General features: G+C 37.8%; 1 protein-coding gene across 1 annotated transcript in view; it reads left to right on the top strand.

Moving 5' to 3' along the window:
* The window catches only part of LOC128994981 (proton-coupled amino acid transporter-like protein CG1139), a 29,279-nt gene extending 24,167 nt beyond the window's left edge, over positions 1-5,112 (top strand). Inside the window, exons 7-10 of the mRNA XM_054419843.1 lie at positions 142-411; positions 996-1,174; positions 1,920-2,095; positions 4,806-5,112. Of these exons, the coding sequence (XP_054275818.1) occupies positions 142-411; positions 996-1,174; positions 1,920-2,095; positions 4,806-5,056 (876 nt within the window). The 3' untranslated portion in view covers positions 5,057-5,112. The remainder of the gene's footprint in view (positions 1-141; positions 412-995; positions 1,175-1,919; positions 2,096-4,805) is intronic.
* The last annotated feature ends 9,042 nt before the right edge of the window (positions 5,113-14,154 follow it).

Raw genomic sequence — 14,154 nt, 5'->3', positions numbered from 1 at the left:
TGAAAAATTATGTGTTTCCCAGTGGGATAGTCAGGAGTTGGACCGCCGTTCCCTTGGGTTCCCACTACACTACACCACTCTGGTGTTTTCCAGGTTAAACAAGAACAGTTAAATACATTCTAGACAATCTAATTTTTATAGGTGATCAATCAGTTTGTGGTGGTAGACCTGCGAGTGCTGATGTGTGTGATATTGGTACCACTGATCATCACCTGTTACATCCGCAACCTCAAGCTGTTGGCTCCGTTTTCTCAGGCTGCCAACCTGCTCATGTATCTGAGTCTGGCGACCATCATGATCTTCATCCTGAGAGACCTGCCTCCTGTAGATAGTGTTCCTTACGTAGGAACTCCCGCAGGGTTTGTGCGCTTCTTCACAACCACTCTCTTCGCCCTGTCGGCAACCGGCGTTGTGAGTACACTATTTCATATGCAGGTTAAATATTAATTTTCTAAGAAGATTTTAGACAAATTTTCTTAAGCTAAAAGTGGAAAACTAAAACTTTGAAATTTGGGATTTGTATTCTTGTAAATATTTACCTAAACTTAACAAACTAGTGTACACAATCCAATCCCAGGTAAAACAGGGGTTGTGTTCAATCCTTAAGCTCACTAATGCCATACACTTCTACCCAATCTGGACTCTAATTATTTAGGGTGGGCCTTCTATTTTGGCTTAGTCACACATTTAGAGAGCGCAATATGGATTGCATACCGTGCATGTAGAATCACCTCAACACTACACTCCTCGTCAGTGCAACGCCTTGGCCAACTGAGTTAACATATGCTACTGTTGATTGCACAAGTCGATTTCCACTATAAGCACATCACGACACTTATGTTTAGGTTAGATTTGACGTACTGCTTGAAGGTCATTGGGTTTAGCAGTACTACTATTGCACAATGAACTGCTGTGAGTGCAGTGCTACACTCCTGATTTGTCGTCAATGGGTTAAGATAAAATTTCAACATTTTATTTCATTGTTCCATTTTCAGGTGGTTTCAGTGGAAAGGAACATGAAGACTCCTACATCATTTGGTAAACCTGTCGGGGTTTTGAACATATCAATGACCATTGTCATCATAATCTACACTTGCTTGGGATTCTTTGGTTACGTCAAGTACGGAGAAAATGTCGAGGGTAGCATTTCACTGAATATTCCTCAAGATGAACTGTAAGTTGTGTAACCCAGCGCTTAGAGCTTAAAGCTTACACAGGATGATCAATTGATATTTTCTGTCCAGTATGTAAAGTCACTATGGATTTATTTTATAAAGTAGTTGTAACAAAATTATAAAATCTTGAACCTGTGATGAAAATAAATCACAAGATCATTGAAATGATGGGTTTTCACCTTTGTTATGCTATCACACCAGTAAATTAGAGTCTGTAAAATGGAACCTGTCTCGTTATTGTCCATCTACCTTGTGGACTGATCAATGGTTTAGAGCCCTTGGTCAGGAGACAAGTTTCCTAGGACGCTAGGCACGAGCCCAGAATTGTTTTTGACATTACTTCAGGCTAGACCTAGGGGTTGCAGCATTATCAGATAAAATCCATTGGTGATTTGGCAGGATTTGAACCCGGCACCCCTGGAACCGGAGTCCGGCGGTCTAACCACTAGACCAGCTCGCTCCCCCTATCATACAGACTGGTCGGACGTCCCAACTAAAGATCAACCATTTAGGACAGAACCAAAATGTTAAAGTGTTCGGAGATTAAACTCTTGAACATTATTCTTGGACAGTGGACATTTTCAGGGAATTAATCTTGCAGACCTCACAGTACGGGTGGTGATTTTCTTGGATTTCTGTTATGAAAATCATTTTTCTAATCTTGTAGAAAAAATTGTAGCATTTCCCTGAATATTTTACTTAACTAAACTTTTTCTTTCCTTAAACTTTCCGATCTCATTACAGACTAGCTCAGGTGGTAAAGCTGACCTTTTCACTGTCCATTTTCCTCACCTACTCGCTGCAGTTCTATGTGGCTATTGAGATTCTGTGTACAACATACCTTAAGAACATGATGGAACAGAGCAGCAGCCCAGCCAGGTTTGAATACACACTCAGGACCGTACTGGTGATATGTACATGTAAGTTACAAGACAACTCTTTGTTTCTTAAACCATGTTCTATGCCTTTATTTTATTTTTAGTTGAGTCAAAAGATGGTGTACTGTAACGCTGGTTACACACTTGGCGGTTTTTGCCGCGGTGGCGAAACTGCCGTCGCCGCCTCGAAAAAAAGTCGAGCTTATACATTCAGCGGCAAAAATACCGCCAAACATCGAGCGGCAAAATTACCACCACGTATGATCGGTAGCCAAAACAATTCTTGTAGTTCTTCATCGCTTAATGTGTTGTGACTTCTCTGTTTCATGAGTGTTCAGAAAATTGTATTTTGCACATTTTTTCTAATTTCCCCTAATCTCCATACACACTTCCTTCCACGCATTCCTTGTTGCATCTCAATCCTTAAATATGTCGAGGAGGGTTTTGTCCCACAAAACTGGCCTCTGTTCTACAAATTATATTAACAACTCATTGTCTATAAACTTACTCATTTTCTCACACTCGTCAACCACAAACACTTAAAACAATAAATACATGTTATAAACAACTTACAAACTTAACAAAAAGACACAAATTAAAAGGCAGATTTTCAAAGACCTCTGACTTGGAGCAACTGGGAAAGACGACTCATCAGCGGCGACGGTAGACAACCGCCAAATGTGTAAACGCCCATTTGGTCACGTACGCCACTGCGTAGACAAGAGCGGCAAAAACACCGACAGCCGCAGTGGCAGTGGACGGCTGCACAGCTGCCGCTAACGGCAATATGGCCGCGCGGCGTTTCTGCCGCCCAGTGTGTAAGCTTCCATTTAAGTCTATAGACTACTGCTCGAACGGCGGCGACGGCGAAATTACCGCCTCGGCAAAAACCGCCCAATGTGTAACCGGCGTAACCCTTGATGCACACTGGCATTGTTATCTGTCTTAGCAGGGACCAGAATCTTTTTGTTGTTGATAGTGAAATAAAGGTTCTCGATTGTCTACGGTCATTTCTAATTTTTGCAAAAGTGAACTTAACAATTGTACAAACTTAACAGCAGTTGTTGTTAACAAATGTCCTGTTTAGTTTCAGCAAATGCATTTTACAGAAACAAATAATAGTGTAGTAGTAGTCAATGTAGTATTCCAGGTATTTATGGTTTCATCCAAAGATTATACTCTTTCCTAAACAACCCTAAAATGCAGTTTGTTGTAGTAACTGAATAATACCATCTACAAGTCATGCAATAAATATGCTCCTCCTGCTTATTCTCTTTGTTGGTGTCTGTATAGTTACAAAAAATTGTAGATTAGATTTTTTGGCTGAGGTACTCTTCCTTTTGACCTACTTATATCCATAGCGTTAAAATGACAAGCTGTACAGCTGTACTCTATTCCATGAACACCATGCAGTAAACAGAATCTATAAGACATATAATTCTTCCCCATGCATGGCTAGCTCTGAATTTACAACAACAGTCTCAACAATACTATCGTTTGAAAAAGTTACAGCATACAAAATCTATAGGTCAAAATACCAATCTATACAAAGGGTTTAGGACTACTGTAGATAGAAAAAGATTTTTTGATGTTAGCCTCCGGATTACGTTGAATATATAAATTGGTTTAAATACCTGCTTCTAGTAATCCAATAGTCGCAATTTTTCGTCACGCAACTAGTTTCGACTTCATATAGAAGTCATCATCAGGCGTCCAGTGGATGTCAAAATAATCACTTCATCTGAAGGTCGTCGATTCACACCATGTGTCGAATGTACCATGTGTGAATCGACGACCTTCAGATGAAGTGATTATTTTGACATCCACTGGACGCCTGATGATGACTTCTGTATGAAGTCGAAACTAGTTGCGTGACAAAAAATTGCGACTATTGGATTACTAGAAGCAGGTATTTAAACCAATTTATATAGAAAAAGAAATAAAATGTACTTTTCTTCCTTTACAAAATTACAAGTTCGAGAGGATAGTTGACACAACCCGCATGGCAAAAAGAATAAACATTATGTTTCCAGTTTTCAATAATGATAATACAGTAGACTCCCTCTTATCCGGACTCCTCCGGACCGAGGCCAGTCCGGATAACGGTTTATCCGGTTAAATGGACGTCCCCAAAAACTTGTAAAAGGGATGGTTTTTAATGCGTATTTGACTAAAATTTAGGAGAGCATTGTATTTAGACACGTGATCCCTGGTCTCAAATCTTTCCCACAAGAACGGTCGTTTCAGTACCGCCCACTTCCTGCCGATCTAGTCTGGTTAAACCGATGTGCTGATGAAAATTGTCCGGTTAAAGAGATGTCATTTCCGCCGAATGTATTCCGGTTAAACCGATGTCCGGTTAAAAGGTGTCCGGATAAGAGGGAGTCCTACTGTAGCACCATTATCTCCCGTAAGACATGTCCGTCACAGTGCCAAACTTAGGGTACTTATGGCCCTAGGTCAAACTAGGAACGACTTCCATGCAATCTTGGCCAAGTTGTGAACATCTCCTACAGTCATCATCATCGTCACCATAAATTGTGGTCAATTATAAATTTTAGGAAGTGAAAATTCAATTTTTGCTTTAAAAATATTAATTATTTTTGTGCAAAATGTTTTGGCCCCTTTTGTTTGTAGTCTAGTCAGCATTACATGAAGCAAAGAGTTGAAAAGTCTTTCAAACAAACAAATATAACAACTAATATAGACATACTTTATTCAATTTGTTTTTGAAACTATCTATTTGTTTCAGTCTGTGCCGCTCTGGTAATACCAATGCTGGATCTCTTCATTTCTCTGATAGGAGCTCTCTGCCTCTCCACTCTAGGAATTTTATTCCCGCCCTTAATCGAAATTTGTGTTCTTTACTCCCAAAACAAACTTAAATTCTTCAACCTCACGAGGAATATTCTTGTAGTTATCATTGGTCTCATGGGACTGCTCATCGGGACTTATCTTAGTGTGGCAGACATCATATCAAGATTTTTAGGAGAATCTGAATGAAAAAAAGTTAATAATGTATAGAACTATATCCGAAACCGGGTGCTATTCAATGAATGTGGTTACAAGAAAAAGCCTCATCAATATTTTTGTTTATCGAATTTCAGTAAGTAAGACAAACTATGAACTAGGTACTCTTTCTAGTGAAATCAAAAAGTCAAGAGATTGTATTTATATAGGGGAATGTATGATCATAGACAAAAAGAATTGAATATAGACTGTTAGCCGTGCTGCGGTTACCATGGTTACCATAGGTTCTGGCGCACACCGCTGGGAGCGCAGTGCAGTTACGTAGCGCGTAAGCCGTAACTACATGGCGCTCCCAGCGGTGTGTGCCAGAACCTATGGTAACCGCAGCATGGCTGATGGTCTATATGTAATTCTTTTTGTCTATGGTATGATTTAAAAGTAAAATGCTCCTGCAGGTTTTAAACCATGGAATGTATATAACCTTATTACTAGTCTCTTTCCTTCCACTTGGGACTATCATTTAAACATGCCTTAGTCCTATAAACTGGGGAACGAGCTGGTCTAGTGGTTAGTGTGACTTCGGTCCCTGAGGTCCCAGGTTCAAGTCCTGCCAAATCGCCAATGGTTTTATCTAGGTGATAATGGCCCAACCCAACCCCTAGTGATTAATAAACATTTTCCATATAACCCTTATGGTGTTTGTTCAGCAAGAGTATACTTACTTAACTATTACTTATGCCTAGGATTAATATTAAAACCGTCTAAATATTGAGGTTCACATCCAATTCATTCAACATTGTTAACCCATTTTTGCCTAAAATACACACCCTAGTCCTGTGTTGAAGTTGTAAAAAATTGAATCTAATCTAAATATAAGGACAATATATAAATACATATTTACAAAATGAAGCTCTTTTTTAAAATCACTGTGATTCCCAAAAATAAATGTATTTTCTCTTTTATATTTACAGTACTTTCACTAGCTGTGTATTTAGTTTAATACTTATGGCAACAATTTGTGAGAATATTATTAAAAACGGATAACATTTGAGTTGTTTTATATTTTTATGTTTAATGTAGTACTCTAAGTAAGGTGTACAAATATTTTGTAATTTTGTCTACTTTCAAGTTTGATGTCATGTTGTTCATTTGTGTTTTTGTGAAAAAAGGACTAAATAAAATACTGTATATTTTCTTTAATAAACCGTTCACCCATTTTCTTTTGTCTCTTAATGGAAGTCTGGAAATACATCAGGACTTTGATAATAAGATTCTCATGATAATTAAGACTAGTTATCAAGGTTGACTCTTATCAAAGTTTGCAGTAACTTAGGGGTGAAGTAAATTTAAGAGGATTTGAAAAATACCCAGGTTATCAAGGTTGACTTGTAATCAAGGTTTCACTGTGTAGGCCTACTAATTGCCTTAAGTGCTTAAAACTAGATTTTAAAACCATACTCAGTTTTGCATTGCAGTTTGGCAATGAAAAGTTAGTAGGATGTACTATAATGCAAAGTAACTATATCCAAAAGAATTTTTTTTTACAAAATCATATAAAACATTTTTTTCATCTTTGTTTTATTTTAACAACAGGAGGAAATATAATTTTTGAATGCATTTCAAAAGTTTGATTGATTGTATTACAAAGTAAGCATGGAAAATCTAGATTGCTCAAGTGTCATTCACGGTGACACTTAACAAATATCAGGGATATGTTTGTGAACGTAAGTGGATGAAGCGATAAAGCATTTACATACTAAGTAAGCAGCAATATATATCCCCACTGTCAGTAGACTTAATTTTGTCAAGTCCGTACAGTAGCCCATTAGTAGAGGTTCCATATTCAACAGAATAGAGAAATTTGACTTTAAACACTTAAATTAAAAATGGTTAAGGACCTTTACAGGGTGTTCAAAGAGATGAAGCAATTTACTGGATTCAAACCAACAAGTTTATACAGACAACTTGAAAACATATCTGGGACATCTATTAATATAGCTTATAAGGAGGTAAGTACCATCATAGACAAAAATAATTAAATATAGACTGTCAGCCTCGCAGCGGTTACCATAGGTTCTGGCGTACGCCATAACTACATGGCACTCACAGTGGTGTGCGCCAGAACCTATGGTAACCGCAGCACGGCTGACGGTCTATATTTAATTCTTTTTGTCTATGGTACCATGATACAAAAGTTTTACAAATCAAATGATAACTTTAAAATTTAAATGAATAATACAATTATTTATTATTTAAAGCACATTATTGGCAATTCATGCTATGACATGATGAGTAATAAGCCCAATGTTCTGTAGCATAATCTGATTTGTTGAGGCCTGCGATTTTCATATGACACGCCATGGACCTGAGTGAAATTTCCTTCCATTTTCTTTGCGGGGGATTTTCTCTCTTCCTTGTGTCCCAAATTAACCAAAATATCTCTTGCGCCCCAGAGCCCCTGACCTCCGGGCCAACACTGCATTTTGTAGGAATTCTGTTTGAGATATAAATAAAAACGAATACTTTAAATACTTATAAATACTTTTCAATGAAATGGTGACCATACAAAGTACGTATTTTAAGTCAAGTATGAATATCTACTACGTTACAGGCTAGAGTAACATCTTTGAGTAACATATACTCTACAGTGTATAAGGTTTGAATGAGTAACAAATCGTAGATTCATTAACCACATAAAAATTAGTGTCAATCTAAAAAGGGTTAAATTTCTTTCCAGCACAGCAATCAAACTGGGTTCAGCTGTGTAGTGAAACACGATTCTGATCCTTTAGCCAAATTCGGATACAGCTATGAAATCATCAGCTTGCTTCAAGAGATCCTGAACTTCAGGTAAACTCTTATTGTGCTGTAACAAATATATTGACCATTTAAGAATAAGGGTGATGAAGAAAGGCATAACAATCCGTTTGGAAATCAAGTTTCCATTGTTTCCCATAACTTTAAGGGACTACGTACGTTATAGAATTATGTAGAAGTGCGGAGATAGCCTATTAGTTGAGCACAGAACCTCAGTCCCAGGACTTAGGGTTAAATTCCTGCCATATACCAATGGGTTTTAGTCAGATGATCCTTCAGAGAGAAGTTTTAGAATACAAGCTAGGTACACGAGCAAAAACTATCTAGAAAACAAAATAGGTATCTAACAGAACAAGTGTTGAAACTTTATTTTTGCCAGGGAACTTCTTTTGTTGTAAAAGCTATATGAAATCAATCTGATAAGTATAGTAGTTAAAGGTTTGTGTAAGCGGAATTTCCCCTTAATTTTTCTATAATTTTAAATTATAGGAAGGTTGTCTGTAAATTAAGGTCACAAGGGGTGGGCTAGAAATTCACTACTTAAGTATTGTGAGAAGTAAGGAACATCGCTAATGTCAGATTTGAAATAAGTAAAACTCACCTGTTGCAACTAGAACTCGTAGGAAATCTTAATTTTACAAACAACCCAACTGTATATTACTGAAATTGAAATTTTATTTCAATTGAAATATTTGATTTGATAATTGAAATTCCATGAGCAATTATAAGAAACAACCTAATCTAGTTAGGCGGGAAAGTATGACACAACGTATACAGTACCTACATTTTTTTCCTTTGAGAATGTCAACATAAATTCACTATGACTTTAAGACTGTACCTTAACCTCAAACTTTCAGTGTGAACTACAAATCAGTTGAAGTGGAAGACTCTGATACTTTCAACTCCCCCACAACTGGAGCGGATATGATGATTTGTCATCCATCCCCTGACAATACTCCAGACAATGTACAACTGCTGCTGCCCACGCTTCATTCAAGGTATTGGAGTAGAGAGTTGTGATTAATCGATGTGAGAATTATTAAGTAACATCAACTGATGAAGCAACAACAACAAAAAATAATAGTTTTCATTTCCCAGCTTGTTGGGTCCAACACTAAAAAGAACAGGGTCTAGATTAGTTTTCCAGCTTCGAGTTGTTTTTTAAGAGGTTGGCAGCCATGCATTTGTTTGTCCATATATGGGCCACAGAGGCCTGTGCGAGAAAGCAAGAGGTGAGCCGGTACAGTACAATACTTTAATACTTTAATACTTTTTTAATACTTTTCAATCAAATGGCGACCATACAAAGTAGGTATTTTAAGCCAAGTATGAATGGAGATGAGTGTAGAATGATTGGTGCGATCTTGTAGTCCTGTTAGTGACTAAGGCCGACATATTCCTTAGACACAGCTGTTAATTAATAGCCCATACAGCTAATGGCAACTAAGGGACCTACAGTTTATAGTGGAATCCGAACCACATTTTTCCTTGGTATATACGAATTGGTCTAATCATCAGGATAGTACTGCGAATAGTCGTAGTACTCACTCGTGCGGACGTAAGTCCACACCAGGGAGTATCGCATCCACAGTGCATGTCTATTAATAGGTATCCACAATTCGTGACCTCCTAGTAGCTGGATTACAGGACGACGCCACCCATCCCAGTCAAGGTTACTGATAAAAAGTAGTGGCAGGAACCAGGATCCGAATCCATGACATTGCGCTGCTTTGGCCGAAGTCTATGGTGCTACAGACCTGAGCCACTACCTCACCAAAGTAGTTTGCCAATCAAGCTTTTATTCAAACTACTATCTTAGTGTAAATCTCTAGTTTTTAATAAATATTGATTGATTATTGATTATTCTCTCTTGAATGGGGTATCACAAAGATTTTATAGATCAGATTTTCTATGAAATATAAAATTCTCAAGTAAAAACTCACCCTTGCTAACTCCAGGATGGTAATCGTCTACCAGACTTCTCGTTTACCGCTAGAGAAGGACCTGTTTCTTCGCAACACCGCGGGAGGCAACATGTGGCTGTACTTGTTTGGAGTCTCCATTTTACTGGCGTTGTGTTTCCGTCTGTCGACTCATCTTCACCATCGCATCAAACCTCGGCACAATGACTGGAGTTGGCTTGAGGTTGTACAGTGGACATTTGGTGCCGTCTGCCAACAAGGTATATGAAGAAACACCAAGAGTTGACTTAAGTTTGACACTGTGCTGTCAAAAGATTAAAGTGTAACAGGCTAGTTGATTCAGTCACCATTATCGGTAACATGGGACAAGCTGTCTAAGATCTGTGATACTAGCAATTGTAGTTGAGACCCAACTATAAGTACTTAAGCACCAATGGGTTAGCAGTGCGGAAAAGTGTCGTAAAAAGCTGCACTTGTATCACCATCTTAAAAAAGGTTAAAGATTATATCATACTGTAATGAGCAGTACAGTTTTTCTGTCATCCTAGTTGAACCACTATACATATTTTGTTTAAAAAAGGACACTGAAAACAGTTCCATTATGAATCTAAGGCAAAAGGCAAGTTATTACTTGTATTCAATCTTAGATAGTGAAAGAAAAGGCAAGCTTGTCCATAAATTAAGGTCTCTATCAAACTTACAATAAAGCTAGTTCAGATCTGAGACCAATATGCTCTTTACTTCATCCACAACTACTCCAATGAATTAACGAGTCCACAAATAGTCTTGTCATAGCAGTTAACAATGTGAAGGAAAATTGACGCTCCTGCACGGTACAAATCAGGCAATGTGATTACAGTTTTTTTGTCTAAGACGTCAGCTACTATTAACATCCATTTTAAGTTGATAGATGTATGCGAGTGACAGCTTTGTTAAAATAGACAGCTGATGAGAGAGTAGAGATTGTCTCCAAAGTTTTGTGAGTTAAAACAATTATCCTACACACATGATCCTTTTCAAATTTGCCCCGTAGCAAAAATAACCTCGCCTAAGCAATTTGAACCTTCATGTGGCAAAAAAAAAAACTGCCAATCAAAACTTGAAAACCTTGCCAATTAAATCCTTCTTTTTCTATGAAAATCAGCCTCAACCACCAATTTGAAAATACAAATACTTTAATACTGTATTTTATGTTTATACTTTATAGGGTCAGCGAAACAACCGCAGGGTTGTTCTTGCCGCACCATGTTTGTCATTGGCTACTTGATCACAAACATGATCTACACTGGGTTTGCGGCTGGAATCACCTCTTTGTTGGCCGTTCGCTCTGAGCCTTCCACTCTCAAGTGGCATCAAGCAGTGAGGATGAACCTTCCATACACCTTGGTCTGCAATACTGGTGCTGACAAGTACTTGAAGGCAAGTTATGTGTTTGGAATACCTATATGAATAGAACTTCTACTCCCACTTTAAAGCTGTATCCAAAGGGCAATTTTTACCCAAACTACAAGGATAGAGAACCACTGAGGGATAAACCAAGCTCATGAGTTGGCAGTCCTGCTTCCTTTATTTCAACTACCAACTGATATGCAATGTTGCATTGTTGTCTACACGGCTAATATAAGTGTAATTGTAAATGTATTGTGAAAAAGACGAACGGATGCAGCTAACACTGTGTGGTAGTTCCTGTCGCACAGGGCACAGGGTCTCCTTCCAGCATAAACGTTGTGGTATGTCCTAGGAGAAGCGACGGTGTTGGACATAGCCCTAGACACCAGTGAAAAAAGCTAGACACCACTGAATGTTTCCTCTGTACCATAATTCTCTGTGGTGAAAAGATCAATGATTATTTAGATTTGTTTGAATCGTTCTTCAGAGTCTCCTGATGGACGGGCAGGAGGGGACGAGGTTCAAGTGTGTGACAACCCTCGATGAGCTACTTGAAGAGGTGGAGCACTCAGGAGCTGCAGGAGTGATGTCAGAAATCAGTTTGTTGTACCACTACACAGTACTGCGACCCTGGGGTCATGAGAATGTGCTGTGTGACCTCGCAGTGGCCAAACAGACCCACCACAACCATTTCAGCGGATTTGTTGTGAAACAAGGATCGCCTATCATCACTCCCTTTAACTACTGGTAAGACTGTGTCTAGTATTTGTTGGTAGAGATGTCGTTGAATAATATGATTAAAGTGAGAAGAGTTTTGATGGTTTAAAACTAGACCTTGGTGCCCTTGATATAGTTGGGTAGCTGATTGGTTTTAACCACAGACAGTTTTTTTTGTCCCACCTTCACATTCTAGGCTGCCAGGTTCTAGCCTGGAACTGCTCTCACACACTTACTTCCTAGAGGGTTGTGGCATTAACACATGGATAAGATCCTTTTGTGATTGGCAGGATTTTAACCTAGGGCCTTGGGCTTAGAAGCCCCACACTTTACCACTATACCAGGTCTCTCCCCAACCACTACATAGTGGGCTACTGTAAAATATAAATCTTCTTTCTAAACAACCATTTAATACAAACATTAACGATAAAATAAAATGATTAGCCCTACAAAGGACCTACCTTATCCAACCACAGTTGTTGGTATGACTACTAGTTTCATTCCTTAGAACTTCATCAGGTCATTTTGAATGTAACCACATCATCAATATGTATACATTGTGGTATGTCAATAGATTCTTTCAAACACTGTCACAATCACAATAATTGAAACTTGTCATATTAAAAATAGGTAAAATGGAATACATTTTTTAAATTGATTAAAACTGTACGGGCTGGCCCAGCACTGTCTTGTCACTGCCACTGACTAAATAAAACTGACTGAATAATGAATTCATCATGTTTCTTCTTCTCTCCAGTGCCACCTGTATTTCAGTTTGTTTTGTTCTTCTTATTTACACTTCTTTGATTTGTAACTCTGACAATATACAGTATGTATCAAATACAACATTTGACTGGAAAGAATATATTACATATTGACCATTAAAAATATTACACGGGTTGAGTTTTTTAGGTTTGCAGATGGTAAATAATTCTTCAACATTAAGCTTAAAACTTTGTGGTAATTCTTCAACTATTTCCATGTTCTGACCAAAGGTGTATAGTTATGCGATTCGGATACTCGGCATAGCCTACTGTATTGCTGATCTTTTAGGTATATATTCTTTAAATCTTTGTTTGAAAGATCTTTCCAGTTTGGAGTACTTTTTGTCAACAATCAAATTAACTGCTGTGGTTAGATAAGGTAATCATTTAATGTTATCAATAATATTCCAACCAAGGGTCACAAGGGATAATAAAACAGAGTTAAACTTCTTTCTTATGATTTCCAGGTTGCTACGATTCAAAGAGCATGGTATACTGACAAGGATGCTTAGACACACAATCAGCAATCTGCCAGACTGCCAGACACCTCCAGGCTATACTGAAGTCAGCTTTGAACATGTTAAAGCACCTTTCTTGATCATTTTGATCAATATTATCCTTTCATTGCTGATCCTCTGTGCCGAGATACTTTTACACAAGTATAACCTTTTGTCGTCTGGGAACGATATAAAGAATAGAACTTATCAACGGTTATTGTCTGCCTATGACAGGAGCAACTTGAGGTTAAAGAAAATTTAGTTAAATGAAAAATAGAAATTGTTGATTAGGTTTTGCTTTTGCTTTCACTTTGTATAGTGGGTAGGGAAGAAAATAATAATGATGTTCAATAGCACATATAACTAGCCCATGTTACGAGGCAGGAGTTGTGGCTTGGGTTGTGAGAGTCTAAATAGGAGAGAGGTCTAGGTAGGGAGAGAAACTTTAGTGAGGGTTACTTGCTTTTATAGTCTTCACCACCCTAACTTGAGGCAGCCCAAGGCTGCAGGCCATATATCGAGTGCGGCTGCAGTGCCAAGCATAATTAAATAGTGAGGAGCTGACGGCGGTGACAAATCTAACACCGAGCATCCACAGTCTATATTTATTCTATTTGTCTATGCAATGATTTTATGATTGATTTAGAGATTCATACTTGCTTAAAATACCTACTTTGAATGGTCGCCATTTAATTGAAAAGTATTAAAGTATTAAAATATTAAAGTGGTTGTCTTATATCATAGATGAAGTATAAGTCTATGCTTGTTATAAATATGTTGTATATAAACACAGTAAAAGTAATGCCAAAACAAGGTGGAAGCTGACATCTAAGGCTGAGAATGGTGACTAATCATGGTACATTGCATTTACAAAGAAAGAAATCAGTAGTTGATTTTGCCTAGTCTACAAACAATACAAAATTTCACCATGCTTCTCCTAACTTTTAAAAGGTAAAAAAATCAAACATGTTGAGCAGTTTTCAACTTTTATTACACTGTATAAAACACACTTGTCATGCTTTTAA

The sequence above is a fragment of the Macrosteles quadrilineatus genome, unplaced genomic scaffold (assembly GCF_028750875.1).
Source record: "Macrosteles quadrilineatus isolate MER2022 unplaced genomic scaffold, UCM_ALF_1.0 Scaffold_5__1_contigs__length_97177068, whole genome shotgun sequence".
In the NCBI taxonomy this organism is placed as follows: domain Eukaryota; kingdom Metazoa; phylum Arthropoda; class Insecta; order Hemiptera; family Cicadellidae; genus Macrosteles; species Macrosteles quadrilineatus.
Note: the sequence above shows the minus strand (reverse complement) of the source record. Positions and strands in the feature narration are given on the sequence as shown.